Source organism: Alosa sapidissima, chromosome 1, assembly GCF_018492685.1.
Source record: "Alosa sapidissima isolate fAloSap1 chromosome 1, fAloSap1.pri, whole genome shotgun sequence".
Lineage (NCBI taxonomy): Eukaryota > Metazoa > Chordata > Actinopteri > Clupeiformes > Clupeidae > Alosa > Alosa sapidissima.
The window spans coordinates 45,311,825-45,335,301 of NC_055957.1; the positions used below are offsets into that span (position 1 = coordinate 45,311,825).

The 23,477-nt window shown below is 38.9% G+C and overlaps 1 protein-coding gene across 1 annotated transcript; it reads left to right on the forward strand.

The window, feature by feature from the left end:
- Nucleotides 1–752: 752 nt before the first annotated feature.
- Nucleotides 753–23,244, forward strand: LOC121724381 (myosin-9-like). The gene is made up of 39 exons (XM_042110905.1): nt 753–1,035; nt 1,272–1,356; nt 4,392–4,498; nt 4,929–5,029; nt 5,121–5,150; nt 5,292–5,316; nt 5,510–5,578; nt 5,670–5,759; nt 5,893–5,961; nt 6,197–6,280; nt 6,413–6,499; nt 6,954–7,037; nt 7,303–7,377; nt 8,265–8,354; nt 8,649–8,720; nt 8,847–8,936; nt 9,477–9,566; nt 9,647–9,736; nt 10,403–10,465; nt 10,807–10,869; nt 11,966–12,034; nt 12,439–12,495; nt 12,683–12,745; nt 12,842–12,898; nt 12,991–13,068; nt 13,165–13,251; nt 14,509–14,589; nt 14,676–14,744; nt 15,742–15,831; nt 15,936–16,016; nt 16,105–16,194; nt 16,351–16,440; nt 16,606–16,695; nt 16,782–16,844; nt 17,070–17,129; nt 17,927–18,052; nt 18,201–18,284; nt 19,447–19,494; nt 22,541–23,244. Exons 3-39 carry the CDS (start codon nt 4,423–4,425, stop codon nt 23,101–23,103), a joined length of 3,294 nt encoding a protein of 1,097 aa, XP_041966839.1. The 5' UTR covers nt 753–1,035; nt 1,272–1,356; nt 4,392–4,422; the 3' UTR covers nt 23,104–23,244.
- Nucleotides 23,245–23,477: the final 233 nt, after the last annotated feature.

Here is a 23,477-nt window from a genome sequence, read left to right on the forward strand (position 1 = left end):
ATGAGGATTGTTCTCTCTCACTCACTCAGGATCTTACCTCAGTGGGGGAAAGGCTTGAGAGATTGCTGTGTGATGAGAGACTGAGCTCACTCTCACACAATCTTGCTAACCTGATTCGCCATCTTTGCTTTAAGGACCAAAATCGAATGGCTGCCACAAAGTCTACTTCTGATTCTCTACTTTTGAGTGGCAAATTCCCCCCCCAAAAAAATATTGTCAGACAGTTTGTGCAGGTATATGCTGAGGAGACAGTGAAGCATTTGTTCCCTCCTTGTTTTAACATTCCATCACCTTGGAATATGGATATGGAAGGAGTTTTCCAACATTCTTCATCCTCTGCATCTTGCCCCAGTTTCCTACATTCCTTGTCTGAAATAGTACCCCAAGGTGCCACAAGTTCTTACAAGTTCTTACCACAGTCATGACGAGGGATGTCATGAACATGCTAGCCCCGACTCTGCAAACAACAGGGGATTTAGAGGGGCAAACGGAGCAGCAGCCGTTAACTGAGCGTCTCTTTAGCAGACCTTGCTTAGGTGATCCCACGCAGCTTTCCGTAAGCAAGGATATTGTAATGGATTCCCCTTATCCCTCACTGAACCCAGTGGATTCCGCCTCAGATGATTACACCAGCCTGGTCACTGTATTAGTCATTCGACTACTTTCTTGAATGATCAAGAGTCACTTTCTGATAATATGTTAGACATATGTAGAGTGCTAATTAACAGGGTAATTACAGAAATTGATGCTGCCTTGGGCATGGCGAAAAGTATGCCCTGTCTATATGATGTGAGCATTAAAAAAGTATTCAGAGCCGTTTACAATGATCTCATGCATGAGTTTGGCAGTAAGGACATTCTCCTGAAGGCAATGATGTCAGAGGATCCTTGTTTTGAGAAGTCTCTGGTCACATCTCTAACACGTGAGTTCATGCAAACCACTATTTCGCCAAATCTAAAGGAAGAGAAGACCAAGAAGCGGACACTTCGTTTCCTACCGAACCTCTCAAAAATCAAGGCCTTTTTTCATATCAAGGTAAAATATATTTAATTTATATAAATATATTTAATTGGTTTTGTTCAGATTCAAGTAATATGTTGTAGAAAAGCATACAGTTACACAAAAATAACAAAAGCTTACTGTATGTACAGTAGTGCTCCTCTCATAATTCACATTGTAGATGCTTTAAAGCTTCTCCAAACATAATTAGAATTTACAATTGCCCCTTTTCCATTTTTTAAGCCATTTTATTGCATATGCTAATTTATCAGAAATCAAAGTCGGGCAGTAATAGAAAGGAGCAGTCCATCAACGTGGATCAGAACTGGGATCCGACATCTGCTCATGTTGATCCAGGTAAGACATTGGTCATTGTTGATTGCAACTCTAATTTTGCATAGAAAATTACATAAACTACAGGATGACTGGTAAAATGTATAAAATGATCATAACTGTTGTGTTTAGTAGCTGTCCTATGTGCAGAGTGCTTACCTTGTGGTGCACCAGTTGCCTGGAGTGACAAGACTACCACCATTACTTCATCAAAGAAGAAAGCTCACAAGAGCTTTTTCTCCAGAATCATCTCTAGTTTATCCCCAAAGATACAAAGGCACTTCATTAATATTCTAATAAACATATTTGCATTCATTTGGGATATTTACTCTTTTAGCATTGAAAGGCCTCACTTTACTGTAATCAATGTGTAAACTGTAAAGTGATATTGTAGTTTTAGCCTTATAGTGTACAAAAATCCCTGGTCCCTGGTCAATATGGCTAAATGCGTTTTGTTATAAATGAGGTGTAGCCTACTCTACAAGACATTGACACTGACATCTGAAGACACAGCCTAATACTACCACCTCATGGAGACACATTTTTATGTATTTTGCATCTCTCATCTCTACAAAGCAGGCCACTGTTTTGTGAATGTAGTCTCTGTACAGAGGATAATTCTGCATCATTACAATTGGTGATTCAAAGACTAATCTAAGATGTTAGGATTTATTTTCCTGGAATTATGTTAGTCTATTAGACTAGGCCTACTAATTCAGCATTAGTGACTTTCGTTATTTTGAAAAAAAAACTCAAAAGGTATTGTCCCAAACTTCAGACAGTAAAATATTGTAGTTTGTATTAGCTTTTAACAATGTATCTCAAATCCCACTTTTTAAACAAATGTGCACAACTGTGCGTTGCTCACCCTGTCTATGGCAAAGGGCAAATCCCTGATGCACACATCTGTAACCTATGCTATGTTATGAAGGGCAGCAATCATCTCCGAAAGTTGCAAGTTGCACTAAATTCAATTTGGAGTGTTAAATTAATGTTAAATTCCATTCTTGGGTGAATAGATTACCGAAGCGTGAATGGAATTTAACATTAATTTAACACTCCAAATCTCACTCAACATTTTTTTGTATGTTGGCCTCCAGGGGCCATGGCAACCCATCCCATATCCACTCATTTGATGTATAGCGGCACCTAGTTAAACATGAAAAAGCAAAAACGAGGCATTGTAATCGCAGGTATCTTTGGTTGACAGGTTAAAAACGGCACGGAATTTGAAGTGTAGGATCAATATGACACCCTCTGAAAGCATGCCAAGTTTTGTTATTCCGTTCATGGGGGACCATACAATAAATTAATATATGTGTACATTTAGTGACTGTACACTATGCATGCACACACACACGCAGTCATTAACACACGCAAACACACACGAAGATTCATGCACACACATGCAGGCACACACACACACTAAATACACACACACACACACACACACACAAACAGGTATGTATGCACACAGGCACGCATGCACAAATAAAGACACAGAAACACACATAAAGACACACACAGTAGACATGTATGCATACATACGCATGTCGCACATGCACACACACAGACACACATAAACACACATACACCCCATTACCCCTACACACCTACTCACAAGCGAACACACACACAGGCATGCATACAAGCACACACATAAACACAAACACGTACACGCACGCACAAACACACCCATATGTGCGCACGCGCCGACACACACACACATAAACACACACACACACATGCAGGCAAGCAGGCACACGCACACATAAACAAACACACAGAGTAGGAGATGGAGACAAATTGAGATAGTGATTTATTTTTGCGGAGAGACTGTGCAGGACTGGGCGGCGGTCATATCTTGTACCGCTCTGCGGTGCATCTAGTTCACAGAATTATGTAGAAATCAGCAGTGGTGAAAGCCAATCCTTTTATCTGAGCAAACAGATGTTTTGTCCTATCATCATTGTATTTCACAATGCATGCAAAAATGTTGTAAATAGATGACAACAGAAGTCTGTTCGGTTTTGGTTATGGCTAGTGATGTTCTTGGAAAGGTTAGCACGCATCCAGACCACTCTCAACGCAACTCCACTTATTCTCCCCCAGGGGTGCAGGAGATATTTTCAAAGTGAGGGGGACCAAATTGTGAGCAAAAACCCAGATAGTGAAATCCAGCTTCCAGATATCGGACCACCACTTCTGACCCACTGTCAACCATCATAATATTTTAAACTTGTCAGAATATTAAGATAATAACATTGATTGTTTGGTGTCCATGGTGTCATCAGGGGTTTCAGGCGCTCCCCCCAGGGAAGCATGAAGGGCACATACAGTGTGATAGCCTACATTTTGAGCTCCAACACGAAGGAAAAGCAATTTAACCAAACCAAACCATAATATATTCTGAAAGCTTGTTACTTGTAGGTGTGATTTAACATAAATTAGGACATGTCCCACCTTCCTGCAAACTTTTGTGCACATAGATCTATACATGGCTCTATTTTGTGAATGAAGGGCACATACGCGCGTCGGGGAGTTGCCTTCACCTCGTTCATTAATTCTGTATAACAGGACACCTCAGTGGCCATTATCCCTTACTTAACACCCGGATCCCCATATATGGGCAAAGATGGGTACTTTTTGTAGGTGAACTTCAGAGGTCTAGCAATGTCATTGTCAGATAATTAATATCTTGCTTATTTCTTTTCATTTGAGTGTTGAAAAATAAGTCTTTTTGCTCTTTTTGTTCAAGCAGGAGCAACAGCTTTTGTTGTTAAAAAAGTGTTGAGATTTACAAAAATGATTAAGGAAATATATACATGAAAAGGTGAATAATGCCAGTGAAACAAAGATTTAGAATGAGACGGCATAGAAGTCCCTGTGGATGTAATGGCAGGCATCCCAATTTACTTTTGTCATTACATAGTGTAGGCTACATCAAATAATGGCAAGAATGGTGTTGCTTTAAGGGGAACTGCATTCGCAGCCAGACATAGACTTACTATTGTGAAATGGTCTGCATTGGGTATAAAGCTCTGTGCTCTGTTCTGCAGCTCCACACTGCTACAGCAGTTAGATGAGGCCATGACTGGGACACAGGTGCTGCTAGTGAGCCTCTTCCTCTCCCCCTACGTGCTCTTCAGTGCCAACAGCAGACATGGTGAGATTGTACACTTACAGTTTACGGTTGGCTTTTTAGTAAGTAGTTACAGTACTATTTTATATTTACTGAAAACAACTAACAGAAGTGTACAGTTTTATAGACTATATCTGATAGATGGGCAACTTTTTTTTATCAACCATTAACTTTATGTAAGGGATAAAGTGTCCCAAATGAATGGACGAGGCGGAGGCAAAGAATTCCACGATGCACAGCGGAGTGGAGGTTCCTCTGCTATAGTTACCATACGAAAGCATTGATATCGAATGACAATATGGAATTTGTTCACCGGATCTACAAAGTCCTGTTATAGAAAAATATTGGGGAAAGAACATTTCTTGTCACTGGGGTATAAAATACAATATTCAAACAATTTCACTCAAAGCATGCGTATGAAAGTATATCAGTATAATTGAGTTCTTGCTACTAGTTCCTCTAGTTCCTGCAAGTGCTGATGCCCCCATGTCCATTCGTGTTCTGCGGAGTCTGAAGGAGAAATACAAAGACCTTCTCAGAACCATTGAAACGGAGGTGAGCCAGACACACACATTCAGCTATGGAGGTAACCAGTTCATGCTTGTAAGATCAGGAAAATGATTTATCTTTCTTTGATATTTTGAAGAGACGAACTGATGGCTCCACAGAGGTAGAGGTAAGCAAAATGTTCCATGTTCACTTTGCGTGTTCTCATCATCCTAGTTTAGCCAGTTGAGCCTTTATATATTTGTCATGTTTAATCCTTTCAGCAAAACAAAACTCCTACACCATTCATTTTTTTTGTTTTTATATACAGACTACATTTGTTTATGCATGTGTAGGTGAGTATGCATATTGTATCTGCCGTCTTATGTTTACATTCAGGAGCTACATTTGTGAAAGTACACATAGCCAAAAGTTCAGAAATAAACAATCATCTGTCCTTGCATGAACGTAACAAAATGCACTTAATGGTGATCACGTCTTGTGCCCCTAATACTCTTTGCTGTAAGGAAATCATTGTTGTGTTGTAAGGTTTGGAAGATGAGATGAAGAACATGAAGGTTGATGTGGAAAAGCACAAAGCCAAAAATAACGAACTGGGTATGTGCCATCCATCTAACTTCTCAGAATACACTAGTCTACATAGTGATCTGTACTGAGCCATAATGCCTGTTATATTCCTCATCTTCAGAGGTGGAAAATTTGCATCTTAAGAAGAAGCTCAGGGATGAGGTTGCTTCAAACAGACAAACTGGTTATGAGACAGCGCTTCGCATAGCTGGTGAGTAGTCTAACATCAGCAATCATCCAGCCCAAGCAAGGGGCATCATATCAATTGGATCATATTGCACCATGTCGTAGTCATCACATCTTTTTGGAGGTCCTTGATCGATATGTCATTTTATATCTGACAGAAATGCAGTTGAAATTAACTGGTTGGATTGATCAAATGGGCTTTAAAACCGTCAAGATCTCCAAGTTAAGTGAGTATTTAATCACAAATGCACACATGCCCCTGTTTCATTGCTGGTTGGGATGGTCCAATATTTTCTTGTGTCAATAGTGTTCCACCTAAACATGGTGTCCCTCACCTCTCTGTAAAGTCAAGTACTTTTTTAAGAACATATCAGTTGAACACACAAGCTCAGGTTTTGTAGTAAGAAGGCTCACTCATTTCCTACATTGTGATGAATATCTAACTCTCTTGCTCTCCTTCAGCCCTTGAAGCCTTTTCAAAGTATGTCGAATTCAAAGACCTGGAGATAAAGATTAAAAAAGCCAAAGACTCCAAAACTATTTCTGGTATTTCATTCTTCTTCCCTTATGTTTTCACACAGTGCAATATCATTCATTTCTGCGGTATATTTGTAGATGTATATGTCAAGTGTCCCTGAGACATTTTGGTGCCCTCTTATGTTCTTATGTGTATCCCAGAGTTGAAAAAGCAGTTGGAGAAGAAGAAGAAGGAGCTGAGTCTTGCAGAACAGGAGCTGATAGCCGCAGGGGGCTCCACAGACTTGGGTATCCACACACACACACACATACACACACACACACACACACACACACACACCAGGTGGGTGCTTCTCCTAAAGACTTTCTGAATGGAAAGTCAGGCAGAGGGAGTTAGAACAGTGTGTAAAAACTTGCCACTAGCCCTATTTGAAGTATATTATGTATAAGCAACTAGTTTATGTATAAGCAACTCGTTTTGCCTTCACCTTCAATCGTTTCGATAATATGGTTGCAGGCTTGCATATGACTTGTGTATGGTACAGTAATATGGGCCAACATGAAACAAATAAAGTACCAGTAACTAGTCTCATATGTTATGATATATTTCCAGTGAGCAGCAGGAAAGATCCACTCATGCACAAATAGATATTTTTGACAGTGTAAGTTTTCTGTTTGGACATTTTGTAAATGTGATTGCATGTATGTTTTTATGATTTTTTTCCCTCTTCACTTTTTGCAGTTAAACAAGTGATCAGTCTGCAGGAGAAAATTCATGAGTTGGAAAGCAGCGAGGCTGATGAGGATGTATTAGAACAGATAGCTGGTATGTGCTACTGCAGAGAAAATACTTACATCAGTGACAAATGTCTGAGAATGTATATGTATACATAGAAGCTGTCTTCCTCAATAGGAAATTAGCTTTTAAAATAGCCTATTGGCATTACACCGTGACTTATGGAAATTTCTATCGCCATGAATGATTTGTAAGGTTACTGATATTTCTTACATGTAAGGCTTTTGATATATCCTACAGAAAATATAGCAAGTTACAAAGTATGAGTATGTGGGGATATTTGTTTTGTGAGCAGAGTTGAAGAGTCAGCTGGAGAAGAAGCAGGAAGAGCTCAAGAGCAAAGGTGGTAGTGATGAAAGCTCTGCACTGAGTAAGTGAGAGCACTCCACCAATGAAATGATAGGACAAAATTAATCTTTAGAGAATAGTCTGACAATATACAGTATATATTCTCATTCAGTGTGTTTCCTTTATTTTCATGACTATTTATGTTGTAGATTCATCAACACTATTAATGAACACATGTGGAATTATGTACTTAACAAAAAAGTGTGAAACTACTGTAGATGTACCGCAGAGCGGTACAAAATATGACCGCCGCCCAGTCCAGCACATTTTTTCCACAAAAAGAAATCACGCTGAAAGGCCTATATGATTCTAACTGTCTCACTAAATTGCATTATCCACACTCAATTCTCACTGGTATCTGCTAGACAACAAGTACCAAAACATGATTAGTTCATAGATTTCACATGTAAAATTCATTCCAGAGTTTCGTGTACCCCGGTCTTTCAGTGTCCCGGGAATCATTGACGGAAATTTGGGCATGCGAAAAAGAAAAAAATTAAATAAATCTGACTAAACCTATATGACCGCCGCTTCGCTGCGCGGTGGTCATAATAACTGAAAACATGTCTTATATTCTAGTTTCTTCAAAGTTGCTATCTTTTTTTTTTTATTTAATACCATATTCAGCAAGCCATAACTTGACAAATATTAATCTGTGGGCCAAATAACTTTGCATTCATTCATGGTTTTGACGCCTTCAGTGAGAATCTACAATGTAAATAGTCATGAAAATAAAGAAAACGCATTGAAATGAGAAGGTGTGTCCAAACTTTTGGCCTGTACTGTATAATACCTTTGTTCCTGAGCAGCTGTTAAATATTGAAATCTGTTTGAAACTGATGAAATTCTTTGTAATGAGAATGGTCATTGGTCATTCTTGTTTCTTTACTTTATTCACTTTTGCCATAGTTCCAGAAATTGTTGCATCACAAGATGACATTCTGAAAATATACATCAAGATGCAGACTTTGACAGATCAGTCCAAGTCCAAACTTACTGGTGAGTTTCATACCATTCCTGTCAGTGGGTTCTTCATCTCTTCTCAATGGGCACTGGCTCTAGAAAAAGTTGTGCAACATTCTGTCAGCTTTAAAGCAAACCGATGTAGCAATTGGTATTTATACCTTTTTTGTCAATTTTCAATGCATTTTAGTAAGGTTCGCTCTATACTATGTTGAACAATCTTTTGCAACACAAACTTGTTGTGTTTGTGTGTGTGTGTGTGTGTGTGTGTGTGTGTGTGTGTGTGTGTGTGTGTGTGTGTGCATGTGTGCGCGCGTGTGTGTGTAACAGAACTGGAAACACAACTAAAAGAGAAAAATCGACAGCTGAATCGTCTGCGTGAATCTTCGGATTCCTCCGCATGTAAGTAGCAGCTATATAGCCACTATATAGCAGCCACATTTTGGAACTGAACTGATCTGCGCTATTAACATGAGCCTCAGGTGTCTTTTTTTGCTGGGAAACTGACTTCTCTCATTGTCTCTAAAGCTGCAGATATTGCTAAACTTGAGAAAGAAGTGAGAAAGTTAGAGGGCAAAATGGAAGATGAAAGGAGGGATAAAGCTTCCACGATCAAAGGTATCCCATCACCCTTATTCTGTAATCAAATGTATTTAACAGTATATTTAACTACATGTGAGACTAACAACATGATTATATTGGTGCAGAAGAAACAATCAAATTGTAGGCTTCAAGTATATACACTACCGGTCAAAAGTTTGGTTACATAATTGCAAAAGGGTTCTTGACTGTTGTAGAAAGAAATGGCTGATCTTTAATGCAATATCTGCATTGCCCATTATATATATTATCAGCAACCATTCATCCAATGTTCCAAAGGCACATTCTGTTTACTAATCTGATATCATTCAAAAAGGCTAACTGAGAAAACATTAGAGAGCCCCTTTTGCAATTACGTAAGCACATAATGTAAACTGAAAACTGCTGCTCTGATTAAAATGTCTATAATGGAGTTGAATGGAACTTTCTAAGTGAACCCCAAACGTTTATTTTACTTTTATTTAGAAATGTATATAATATAAATAATATAATATAATATAATATAATATAAAAAATATATATATACATTTCTTTCTCTTTGTGTACTGTTGTCATCAGGGCTTGAAAAGGCCTTAAAGGAAAAGAAAGACCTGTTGCAGGGCAAGATCAAGGATCTCCAGGATGACCACAACACTGATTATGACCTTAGTGAGTTTCAAACATAGATTCAGAGAATGAATGAATGATCTAAATCTGAAATCAGAAAAAAAAGAGTTCTATTTTCTCAGTCCTGAAGATACTCACACAACAGCTGAGACTGGAGGAGGCCCAGAGTGCATCGTGCTCCGGGCAGCCAGACACAGATCACCTGCTCGCAGGTATGAGGGCACTACGCCTGTGAAGAGGGACCACTGTATTTAGAGGGTTTGAAGGTTTAGGTTTGAAAAACGGAATTGTAAAGCCATTGGCAAAATGTAGCCTTTTTAGAACAGTAATATGGAAGAATATCCCTATTGTAATTAATGATATTTCAAGATTTCATTTTTAGGCCTTGTGAAACAAAGTGCTATACCCTGATTGTGAAACCACCCATTTCTTCCTCCAACGATCAATTCAAGGCTAGTGACTAAATCATGTTCAGATTGTATTAGACAAGATGAAAGTATTTGCTTACTAGTAGACATGGGGCAGCCGTGGCCCACTGGTTAGCACTCCGGACCTGTAACCGGAGGGTTGCCGGTTCGAGCCACGACCAGTGGGAACGGCTGAAGTGCTCTTGAGCAAGGCACCTAACACCTGCTCCCCGAGCGCCGTTGTTGTAGCAGGCAGCTCACTGCGCCGGGATTAGTGTGTGCTTCACCTCACTGTGTGTTCATTGTGTGCTAAGTGTGTTTCACTAATTCACGGATTGGGATAAATGCGGAGACCACACCCTCACGAGATCAAAAGAGTATATATACTTATATATACTTATACATAAACAAAAGAATGCTGTACTTAATTGTGATTTCTATTGAGGATGCAATGATTTGTTTGTGAGACAGGAGTCCAGAGGCGACTGGCAGCCAAAGAGGAAGAGATCCAGAGTCTTGAAGGACAAAACAAAAGTAAGTCCTACGAGTTCATTAATAATATAATATAATATAATAATATACTGAGATGTAAAAGTCCAGCTTCAGAAAGTAAAAGTCCTGCCATGTGCTTAACACAGGTGATTTCACTGATTAGTTGATCTACCTGTAGAGAAAACTGGAGAGAAAACTCTTCTCTCTATGGCTCTGACCTGGCTTAAGAATTGTGCTAATTAGAATCAGCTGATTAAGTAAATGGTTGGAACAAAAATCTGGCAGGACTTTTACTTTCTGAAGCCAGGCTTTTACACCTCTGATAATATAATATAATATAACATAATATGAACATAAACAACCTGTCTCTGATTCTTACTCAGGGCTTGAGAAACAACTGGAGGAGAAGTCTGAGCAATTCTCAGGTCTTTCAAACAAGATAAAAGGTGGGACATCTGACTCAACACAGCGGTGATGAAGTTAATGTCAGAACCATGCAATGCAACCATATGCATTATTTATTCACACTTACAGATCCCTTGATGCCATTTTGAAGATCTTATGTAGGCATATGTGTAGATTTTTAAGACTCTAGTTTAGAGTAGGTAAAGTTAAACAAAAAAGTGTTTTTCTTAGTTTAGTAGAATGCTTATTTAATATCAATAGCACATTCATATCAGTCTTTATCCATTACTGTACATTAGGTTTTATGCCTGTGAAAGAAGACGAATACATAATACATAATGGTCCAGAGATTTGGGGCCCTGTCTTACACCCGGTTCATTGTGGCATCAAGCGTGACGCATGTATTGTTCCTATCTTACACCCAACGCAGTGATGATTTTCTGCCAAGCACTCAAGTTCACAAGTTGCCAAATGAACATTGTCAATGAAAAAATACAGTAGGTGTGGTCAGGCACATGATCAAAAATCACTATTTTAACGCCACTGAAAATGATCATGCCACTGACCAAGAAAAAACAAGACTTTGTTTTGTTGTTGCCTATGAGTTCAAATACAAGGCGAGGGTAGAAACGTGTAGGCTTGGTCACACACACACACACACACACACACACACACACACACACACATGCTTTAGTAAAGGAAGCTTTAGTGGAATTCTGCTGTCGCATACACGGTCTGACATGCAAGCAGATTCCTTCTGCAGAGATGCGCTTACTAGTCTCAAAAACCAACACGCTGTTTGACTTTGCTCTCCTTGCTCTCAAAAACCAACACGCTGTTTGACTTTGCTCTCCTTGCTCTCAAAAACCAACACGCTGTTTGACTTTGCTCTCCTTGCTCTCAAAGGGAATGGTAAGGGTCAGTCTCATTAGTTGTTACGCCCAAAACACACCCATGTCTAATTAAGAAACATAAGAACAACCCTTTTGACCTACAGTATGCGCTTGACGCAGAGACAGAGACAATTTTTACCTCTTTTAAGACACATTGCGCTTCAGATTATGCGTTTTAGATCGTTAAAATAGAGCCCTTAATGTGACACTATCTTTTAATTTTGTCCTTATAACTTTCTCAAAGCTGCACAGAAGGAACTCAAGGAGAAGAGTGAACTGCTGGCAGCAACAGAAGAGGAGAAATCAAAACAGAGTGAGTTGTGAATCATTCATCACACAATACATAAGAGTACTGTATAGTATGCAGTATGAGACAATATCTGTAATAAAGTTTCACGTTTAAAGTGGTATAGTATACGTAACTACACCGTATGCGGCATTTGTTAAGCATTTGTAAGCTATTTCAAAATGCTCTGTTCATCATTTGTAAAGCATTGTCCCTACATTAATTCTCATCAGTAATTTATTTGTAAACACAGTTATGCTTAATGGTTAGCAAATGATTAGTTGTAGTTATGTCAACCAAGAAACAAGTATCCATTGCTATGAAGGCTGAAAGGGATTTCTGTATCCCAGATAAGACCGTTTTGATGCTACTGTCATTGTTAGTGTCATTTTACGACGGTGCCTTCTTAAAGAATGTGTTTAATTAATCAGAATTGAAGTTGCAAGAGAAGATGGAGGAAAATGCAAAACTGAAAATCAGCATTACAGGTAGGGCACCCCCCCCCCCACACACACACACCCACACACTCATGCAGGCATGCACACATTTGAACCACAGTTCAATGCATATGTTTTGAATTGTCATCCTAATGTATAGTCCTATCAGACTTTGTTTTGGTTTAACCAAGAACGTGTAAATAACAGATATGTTTTCCTCCTTCCTAACATCTCTCAGTCTTGGAGAAAAGCAAAGCGGAGACAGAAGATAGTTGTGCTTCTCTAAAGGAAAGATACACAGGTCAGGTGATCTTACCTCACCTTACCCTACCTAACTTTGTGACTTCTGTTTTGCGTCATGTTGGTGAGTTTTGTATAATAAACCTTTATCATGCAGATTTGAAGACAAAGTTTGAAGAAGACATGACTCAAATAGAAGGCGTCCCTAAACTAAGTATGTAGAAATACCGAAATCCAATATTGAACTTTTTACCTTTAGAATCTTAAAATATATAAAGTTGTTTTTCTGCTTATCATTTTTCTCAGTTATCAAGATGAACATGTTGAACAGTGAAATCGAGACCCTCAAGAGGGAGATAGACCGTGAGTCTGGGGACAAGAAAGGTGAGAGTTCAGGAAAGATCCCTCTCAACTGCTTTAAATCATTACACATGCAGGTTTTTTTGTATTCTTGATGTTGACAATACATCTGTATGGCAGAACTGAAGAGAAGACTGGAGAACAAGAAGAAAGAACTAGAGGAGGCAGAGAAAGATCTTGGGAACAGAAGTCCATCTTCCAAAGCCAGTGAGTACACATTTGCCTCTCGGGGGGGGGGCTAGAGTAGCTAGATGGGCAAAGGTGTAAAAGTCCGGATTCAGAAAGTAGTAACACATATTTGCTCCAACCATTCAATAAATCAGGTGATTTAAATTGGCACAACTCCTCAGCCAGGTAGATAAGCTAATTAGTGAAATCACCTGTGTTTAGTGCACAGGTAGAACCAATACATGGTAGGACTTTCTGAAGCCGGACTTTTACACTTCTGCAAGTGGGATGCATCCTTACAGGATAAGAGTTAATATAGGAGTAGCCTCCACTGAGCTAATATAAACAAATTGCAAGTTTGACATTTTTGATTGTTCTTGCACGAGAACTTTGGCAGACTATAGGCCCAGCTACCTATATATCAGAGTTGAACCTGTAAATAATTTCATTCATAAACTAATTCCAGGCCATTTTCTGCACATAGAGTAGCCTACCTGAGCTAGGCAAGAAAACTTCTAGGCTAGAGCTTCTAGCCTCTATTTTCTCTCAACAAGACTACTTGCTCACTAAAACGGAATGTTAGATCATCCATGTGTGGAGGACCCCATACACATCTGATATTTTATTTTCGAGGGCTTTTGAGATCTGGGGCTATTACCTTACAGTAAAATGAATTATTATTAGCCCACTACACGTTTCCCCTGCACACATGGAAGTTTGTCCAGGCTGTGCCACTGGAGAAGGGGCCACTCATTTACTCCCGTAAATTATTGGTTTCAACTTCCAAACAGTTTTTGTGAGTGCTACTTTGTTAATATTTGAGAAGCTGCGAGTAAGGGGCTGCGACCGCACAGCCCAGGCTGCTGAATCGCCGCAATGGCGCAGCAAATGACTGTACAATATATTTAAGCTCACAATATTCAGGCCGGCCCAAAATGTTAATGACCCACCAGGAATCATCCTGAAACTCCGGATTAGCCACTCCGGGCCTGGGTATGAGATATGATTTAACGAGACCGTATACAGGATTCTCAGGTCATATTAAATGAGCAGTGAACCACATCATGCACTTCAAATGAGCTGCATTCAGGGCTACCTGTGTAAATAAATACAAAGCTGACACTGGGATTAAAATAGAGGGGGGGAAACCCTTATATAAACAAATTCACCACAGGATGCATATTATGCAACATAAAATAATTATCTGTCTGTGGAGATCTGTTATTGTACAATTATCGTTCTTAGGCACAATAACTTGCATTTGAAAAAGTTCATATTTGAGCTGTTTTTCTTCAGTCAAAGAGCTTGTTGCTGTAATAAGGGAACGAGTTAAAGAGGAGCCAGAAAACATCCAAGATTATTTAAAACAGATCTCAGGTAAGAAAAGAAAAACATAAAAAGTTGAGAATGTATCAGACACATCTGTATTTATCTCATTTTAAGTCTTCTTAACCTCCTAACAGACCTGGAGAAGGAGCTGGATGAAAGGATCGCTGCACTGGGTGACAAAGAGGCAGAGAACGTTCAGGCCAGTAAGTTGAGAAACGTCTGCTGGCCCTTAAACTACAGTATGCAAACACTGAGGGCCAGATGTACGTACATTTGCGAACGTAGCGTTATCAGCGCCATAGACAGACTGCAGATAGTGAACGCTGTGGTACATGGTATTTATCAAACGTTCACTTCATCGGGTAATCTGCGCCTTTCTCCACCCCCTACAGCAATTTACGAACGTCCACAACTGAACGGTGTAGCCTACATACAAGCGCAGTTAAATTAAGTTAACTGATGACAACATTAAAAAGAATCAAACGTTTAGCAATCATGAAATAATACAATACATGATAATATGTCAACAAGCAGGGAGATAATGAAGATCAGTAATTCTACTCAAACTACTTGTGCACATAGGCTATGGAAGATTGGTCAAATCTAGCAAGTAGGAAAGTTTAAGTGAATAACGTGAAAGTGAAAGTAAGACATTCGAATGGAAACTAAAGTTAAGGTTGCTTTTGATATAGTACAAGACGCAACACTGGTGCTCTAAATAGCAATTCTGTTTTTCTGTCTTTGAAAGGTTCTCTTATTGACGCATTTAACTGCAATTTGGATTAACACCTGCTTTTACAAGGGGGAAATATTTAGGCACAGAATATACGTGCGCTTTCATGGGCAATTGTTGTACATACCGCGGAATACATAATTAGGCGCTCTTTGCGCTTCCCCTCCCATCTCTTTACGGTAAACTCCCACTTTCCCCTTGATTGTTTCTTTTTATGAAACATGCATTTACATGTATTTGTGCAAATAGCATTTTAAATAATATTTATTTATTTTATCTGCATGTATGTGTTTATTTCTCTGTGTGTGTGTTTAAAAAGTACTGGTCTGATTTACTTTAAATTGCCCACACAATGATCAGGATCTGGGCAAGAATATGGATGTAGGGGTTTAGGCTACTTTTTTTACTGACTTTACAAGGGCTAGAGTCTGCAGTCACCTGACTGCTCTTGTTTTGCACTGTTTCAGTGATCAAAATGATGGCACTGCAGGATGAGGTCACCCAAATGAAGAGCAAATTATCCAAGGTCAAAAAGGAAACGTCCCAAAGGATTGCTGGTTAGTGCCATAGGAATGGTATTTGCTATCATGAAATATATACAATATACATTTAGAAGGCTGTTGCGAAAACAGTATAAAAATGACCAAGTGACAACTTTCAGAAAAAGAGAGTGAACTGGAGAGGAAGAGGCAGGAGATTAATCAGATGAAAGCATCAGACTGTGAAAGGAGTGAGAAAAGGAGTAAGTACAACTCAGATTGACAGTTATTCCCATCACAAAGAAAAACATGTGAATACATTTTGCATTCTAATGCCTTTCCTGTTTCCAGAGGAAGAGATTGCCACTTTGGAGAGAGAAGCCAGAGAGCTGGAGGCCCAATTAAAGCGTCTGAAAGACTCCGCTCAGAGAGATATTGCAGGTGAATAGTTGTACTGTAATAACACATCGAATAAGGTGTTTACTGTATAGTGAAAAGTATTTCAACTGTGGGTGGGAACTTCAGTCACCATACATGGACATGTTTTGGCATGGTTAATTAGGCTAATGTTCTAACTGCTGCTAATTATGTGCTTAGCTTTGGAAAAGCGTCTGAAGGAGAGGGAGCGGGATCTTAAAGCCAGCACTGAGAAACTACAGAGTGTGGATGAGAAGAACGGAGAGCTACGTAAGATAAACATTACATCAATAACATGACCAGACTACAGCAGGAGTACTATGGACTGCACTGCAATGCACAGCATATGCATAGAACTCATATTTTCGATCACTGAACAGTATGCAGTGATTGAAAATAAACTAATAAATGTCCTATTTTGTTTTGGCTCTTCAGTTGCAAAGACCATTAAAATGCAAGATGAAATGAATGCTCTCTTGAATGGAGAGAAAGACCTAAAACAAAGGACTGCTGATGAAATTTCTGGTAATAACACATTAGTTTCTTCTGTTTATACTTTAAAATAGATGGTTTGTAAACCTGTAATGGAAAGATGATGATTATCTTTTCAGATCTCAAGTCACAACTTCAAGTAAAGGAACAAGTCATTACTACATTAAAAGCAGCGAACAAAGGTAAATAATGAGAGGTGCTTATTCTTGTAGGTACTACCAAATGCTGAAAATAATCTCTAGTCTTTTAAATGTCCTGGATGTACTGTAACCTTACTTTTTCGATTAAAGGTGATGTGTGAAGGCACCTGCTTATGGAGAACAGCTTACAGTCATAATTGATATTGACCTCAGTGCCATACATTGACATTCCCATAATATATTTTCCAAAATATTATTTTTCTTCAGACCTGATGAGTAGTGCTGAGGAGGCTAAAGAATGTGCTGTTTTGAAAACAAGGAATGAAGGTGAGGCTCCTTTTGTGACAGACATAGTTTATGCCTGTCTTATTATCACAGTCTGATGCTTACTCAGAGATTGGGAAGTAACAGTATCTAAAGATCACAACATTCAGAGACATGTCACAACATATGATAAAAGACGCATTAGCTCCAAAGACAGATGTGTTCAACATGTTCAACAAACATTGAATCAGTATTCAGCCTATTGTAAGCACTGCCTTCAGAAACCTTGTGGTCTACATAAACCACTCACTTTTTTCTCTTTTGGTTTGTTGTTTGTCTTCTTGAGACTTAAAGGAACAGTCTATGAATCTGATACAGTGCACTTATGGTCAAATTCAGCAGAATACTCTTTTGGTTTCCCACTCGTGTCACGCTGTTCGCCAACAGCAACATCCATCTTCTTTGTTTTCAAGTAGCAGGGAATTCACGCCAAACCGTTGCAACTCTGCCATCAATCATTATGTTAAGCCCGCCTACCAACTCTATACACGATGTGATTGGCCTCGAAGTTTAATTTTTCCAGCTCACAAGCCACCGACTACCGCCGCTACTGCCACTAGGGTGCGTCTAGATTTTTATGCTAGGATGGAGTAGGAGATGGAGACAAATTGACAAGCGTGATTTATTTTTGCAGAGAGAATGTGCAGGACTGAGCGCCGGTCATATTTTGTATCGCTTTGCAGTACATCTAGTTTCTTAATTTGTGTGTAAAGCTGACAGTTCACAGTTACAATACATGCATCTATTCAGTATTTTTTTTCAGTCACTGTAACCTTCAAAATATTTTGTTTTTTATTTAGATCTACAACGGGAACTGGGCAAGAAAGATAAGGATCTCTCCAAAATGCAAAAAGAAAGAGATGAAGCCCTATCCTCACAGAAGGAAGCAGAGGATGATCTTAAAAAACTGAAACAGACATCAGCTGGTGAGATCAAAGGACCTAGGCCATGTTAAGCACCAGGCCTCTAACTCTTCAACAAGCTCAACTTCAACTACAACAATGTAGCCTACATTGTCTGAGAGTTTAAAGATTTTAAGAAATTGTTTCCTCTTTTTCTGTCTTTATGTTACAGCTTTGGAGAATGAGAAAAACAACTTGCAGGATTCCTTGAATAGAAAAGAAAAAGAGAACCAGAGTCTTAAAGACAAAGTTGAAGGTAAGCTACAACACGTCAGTGCCAAAAACATTACTGATGATAGTTTATACAGTGTATATACAATAATCAACCACACTGTCGTTGAACAGTATTTCTTGTGATAGGGAAGATATACTCAGTTGATATAATCTCTTTTTCATTTGCATCCTAAACCTACAGACGCTAAACCTACAGATTGTTTTGAATTGTACTGTAGTTTGTCTTGTGAAATTAATCTTACATTGTCATTTAAAAGCTAATATATTCAGCATTGCCTGTTGACAAAATTCACCATCAAAATTCATATTCCATTAAAGGAATTATCCGGAGTAAAATGCACTTTAGATCAATTTACGGATGATTGGGAGTACATACGTTGAGTTGACATCAAAATCATGTCATTCGGATGTGTTTTGAGAAAGTTCGATTTTACCGTTTTTAGTCAAAACGCTGCTACAAAACGCTATTTTTATACCTCTTCTACAGTTCCAAACAACATTACACTTACGTGGTAGTGAGTAGAGGGTCCCTAAAGCCAAACCGAAGTATCCCGAGGTCTTTATGTGGTCGGATAGAGAGTCCAGAATGAATTTCATCAAGCCAGTACCTTTCCGGAATGTTGCTGCTGCAGCTGGCATCTTTAGGGGAAAGTCCGTAGGAGTCGATTGCATCACGTCGTTGCACATCACGTCACGTGACATTTCAAAATTCCAACCTGTTAGTAAGCTAGGGTTTGCTGTTGCATACAACTTCATTTCAATTTCGAAAGATATACTGGACTGTTTTTTTTTTTTTAAAAAAGGCGACAAAATTGTGAATTTCCAGAGTGTGTTACTCCACACTCGGCAATCGACTCCTACGGACTTTCCCCTAAAGATGCCAGCTGCAGCAGCAACATTTCCGGAAAGGTACTGGCTTGATGAAATTCATTCTGGACTCTCTATCCGACCACATAAAGACCTCGGGATACTTTGGTTCTACTTCTGATTTTGATGTCAACTCAATGTATGTACTCCCAATCATCCGTAAATTGATCTAAAGTGCATTTTACTCCGGATAATTCATTTAATATTCAGAATTCAGCATGGAATGGAATGGAATGGGATTGAATGTATATATATATATTTTTTTTTTATTATTATTATTTATTTATTTATTTATTTATTTTTTAAACCCAATATAGATTTTGAGAAGAAGAAAAATAAAGATGAAGAAAATGCAGTACACATTGGTAAGTCTTGCAATATTACTGCAAGTGAATACATACACTTTGTGTATTAAGCAGGAGTGTGTTTCAATTTACGTTGCAATCTCGGTAGAACCATCGTTCAAGGATTTGGTGTTTCTAGAAAGGGTAGTTCCAACGATCGATCACAAATATGGTCAGAAAGTTTGGTGGTTGGAAGGACAGGTTGAGAGTAGGCTAGTTGTTGATTGTTCATGGATATTTGTGGTTGTGAACTTTTTAATTGCAACAATTTGACAAGATTGACTCTCTGTATGCATACCTGAACACCCTCCAACTGAGTATTCTGAGTATTTCACTTATAACATTTTCAATTTACATTCATTCACCTTGAGTGCAGTGGTGTAATGACAGAAATTACAATGGAGGTCAGACACAACATCCAGTCATTCACAACTGCATGTGAGCAGAGGCTTTAATTAAGAAAATATTAAATTTTCTTACATTCATTATACTTTGGCAGCACATTCTCAATAATGTATGACGTAGCTCTATAGATGCTCTAGTAAAAGTGTAGGACTAATTTTTATCCCTCAACTCATTAATACTGTGTTTTGAATGACAGATTTGTTTTCGACCAAACAAGAGCGTTTTAGACACGATTGTAACTAGGTTGTTGTTTGTGTGAAAGTTGCGTTGTACCACGGTGGTTTAGCAACAACAAAGGTAGGCTAGCTTTTCTAGAAATGCACCCCTGATTAGCAAAGTGCTCACTGCTGATTGGTCAGTTGAGAGATTCAGCTGCTGACCTGGGGTGCATTTCTAGAAAAGTTAACTCCATCGTTGCTAAACCAACGTGGTACAATGAATCTTTCGCTCAAACAACAACCTAGGTAAAACTGAATCTAGAAAGTTACGTCGTTCAGAAATCTGTCCAGTGTTAATAACGTCATGCTATAGGTTGATGGTTAAAAAAAGTCCTCTGAAGTTCGCCTACAAAAATCTACCATCTTTTCCCATATAAGGAGATCCAGTATCTTGAGATTTTTCCTATTGGAAAATAACATGGGTATTTGGAATTATCACACTTATTAAACTCTCGCGGGGACGACGAAATCGGAAATGCAAACGTTTTGCTCTACACACGTACTTTTGTCTTCTGCCCTCGAGTGGATACTGTGATCTCTGGTCCGTGAAGATGGCACACTTTGAGTTTTGCTATCCCAGAGCTAACTTGCAATGCAACTTCCCATTAAGTTAGTTAGCAAATTAGCTCTGAGGTAGCAAAAATACAAGTTTGCCATCTTAACGTACCGGAGATCACAGTACCCACTCTATGGCAGAGGCAGTGTGTTCAGGAAAACGTCTGCATTTCAGACTTTTTCGTCCCCGCTAGAGTTTAACAGGTGTGATAATTCAAAATCCCCATTTTAATTTTCCCGTTGGAAAAATGGACAGATACCGGATCTCAAAGATGGCAGCTTTTTTTTAGGCGAACTTCAGAGGTCTATTATTAGTCCAATATTTTCTTAATTATGCAGCCTCTGCTCATGCGCAGGTGTGATTGAGTGGATATTGTGGACACTTAGTCCAGTCATTTTAAGCCAAAATAGAGGTCAATGTTGAACAAATTGCAACAGAAGAAAACTTAACTGATTTTGTATCCTCAATATGTCCTGAGTAAGGGGAAAAAAGCCCCGAAGAATCCCAATAGGGGAAAGTTTAGAAAAAGACCTAAATCATCATGTAGCCCAACATGAACATATTTCTCTCTCTCTCTCTCTCCACGGGCGCGCGCGCAAACACACACACATTGACACAGATGTGTTCAATCGGTTTAAACCCTTGATATCTGTCTGTTGCCTAAACTTTACATTTTTATGAACTGAACCAGAAATCTGTTTAATAAAAGAAAGTTGAAAATTATCATTATAGCATGCATCCACGAACTTAACAAAACTGCATCTGTCAAGAAAGTTGAAAGTATCATTAGGCCTTTAACACGCGTTCACGAACTTAACAAAAATGCATCTGTATAGACGATCCTGTTTGATTTAGGTTAGCTGTTTGGCTGCACTGTGTAAAAAGAGAATGGAATCCACCGTTCCAGGATTTAATCTATTTCGACGCGCCTCCAGCACCTGACCAGCTGAGCTGAAAGCGTGCTCACTTGATGCACTTGTTGCGGGAATGCAGGTTGCAGCGCACCCTCTGTCACTGTGTGAGAGGGGAAGAGAAGATGGAAGGTCTTGTAGACTAATCATATCTTAACCTTTTTTATGCAGTTAAGAGAGATTGCAAGAAGGTTTGTTGCACTTGTTCTGTAGCCTACATTATAACTAAGTGAGAACTTTGTGAGAAGAAGTGCTTTATCAAATTTTGACCCACCCGCCCGCACCCGTGATATTTTCTAATCAAGCTTACCCGCCCCCGCCCGACCCGCCGGTAATGAGTTGACCCACGCAACACTAGTGGACACAGTTGCGTCTAACCACCATTGCACTCCCTTGGACAAAGTGAATGAATGTACATTTAAAACATTATGATAAGTGAAATACTTAGTTGAGGGTGTTCAGAGGGTATAGAGGGTCAATCTAGTCAAACTAATGCAATTAAAACGTTAACAACCGCAACATATCCATGAACAACACTTCAAAGACTAGCCTATTCTCAACCTGTCATTCCAACTACCTAACATTTTGCGATTGATTGATGGAACTACCCTTTTTAGGAACACCAAATCCATGAACGACGGTTCTAACCACCAAGATTGCAATGGAGGTTATCCAACGTTTCTAGAAACACACCACTTGTACATCAAGCCACCCTAGTCACCTGTAATCAGCCAGATAGCAAAGATGCACTTTAATGTGAACTACAGTATAATGTTACACCAATAACAATATTGCAGTAATTTCAAAATAACCATCTGTTAAATGATTGGTTTCTTAAGTGGTCACATACAGTAGCATCATTTTCAGCTCACTTTGTACTGTATTAGGTAGGCCTAATATTATGGTGACTGCTGATAACCATGTTGCATACTTGGTAAATGTCCTTATCTTGTACTTTTCTCTTACCATATTCACAGCTCAGCCAGCCATAGACCCTGACACAGCTCACCCAAAACTGCAGCTGTCGCACAGTAACTCTGAAATGAAACTTCTACAGACAGCACTCAATGTGCCAGAAGGCCCAGCACGCTACAATCATGTTATAGGGGCTCTGGCTAGCACTGGGTTTGATAAAGGCAGGCAGTACTGGGAGGTTGGTGTGGCTGGAAAACCTTGTTACATCTTAGGGGTAGCTGGTGAAACTGCTCCAAGAAAAGGAGCCATAACATTTGACCCCAAGAATCAGTACTGGACCCTGATGTTGACAAGAACTGATATTCTCAGTACAGCTCAAAGAAAGAAAACTAAGCTGAGAGAGGTGGGGCAAGCCAAGCCAAGAAAGATTGGAGTGCTGATAGATTTCAAAAAGAAAGAAATTGCCTTTTATGATGCAGGGACTAAAGCTCTCTTGCACACATTCAGTAACATAGAAGTGAAGTCAAAGCTCTTTCCCTTTATGAGCACATGTGAGGACACTGAGGAGGGTTCACCTCCAATGGTGTTCAATGCAGTCGCCTCTGTTGATTGGCTGAAGTCTTAAAATGTACCCTCTTAAAATGGCTTCCCACTGTTTCCAATGTTGAGTTCATCTCTGCATCTGTTTTGTTTTAATGCTCAACTGCCAATTACATCACATTGTGTGCACAAGATCATACATTAAAGCAATATTATATTAAAGCAATTTTGGTGTTCAAAGCTTTAGTTTGTATACCTTCATCACAGAAGGGAATATTGAGATCTTCCCTTTTTCTTCCCTTCCCCATTTCTTTTTTCATCATTTGTTCTTTTTTTTGTTTATTTTATTGTTTTTATGTTATTTAGTATTTTAGTTATTTAGTAACACCCTCAAATTTGTTTTGGTTGTTATGTGAAGAGAAGATAAACACATTATATTATTTACATACTTTTATGGTT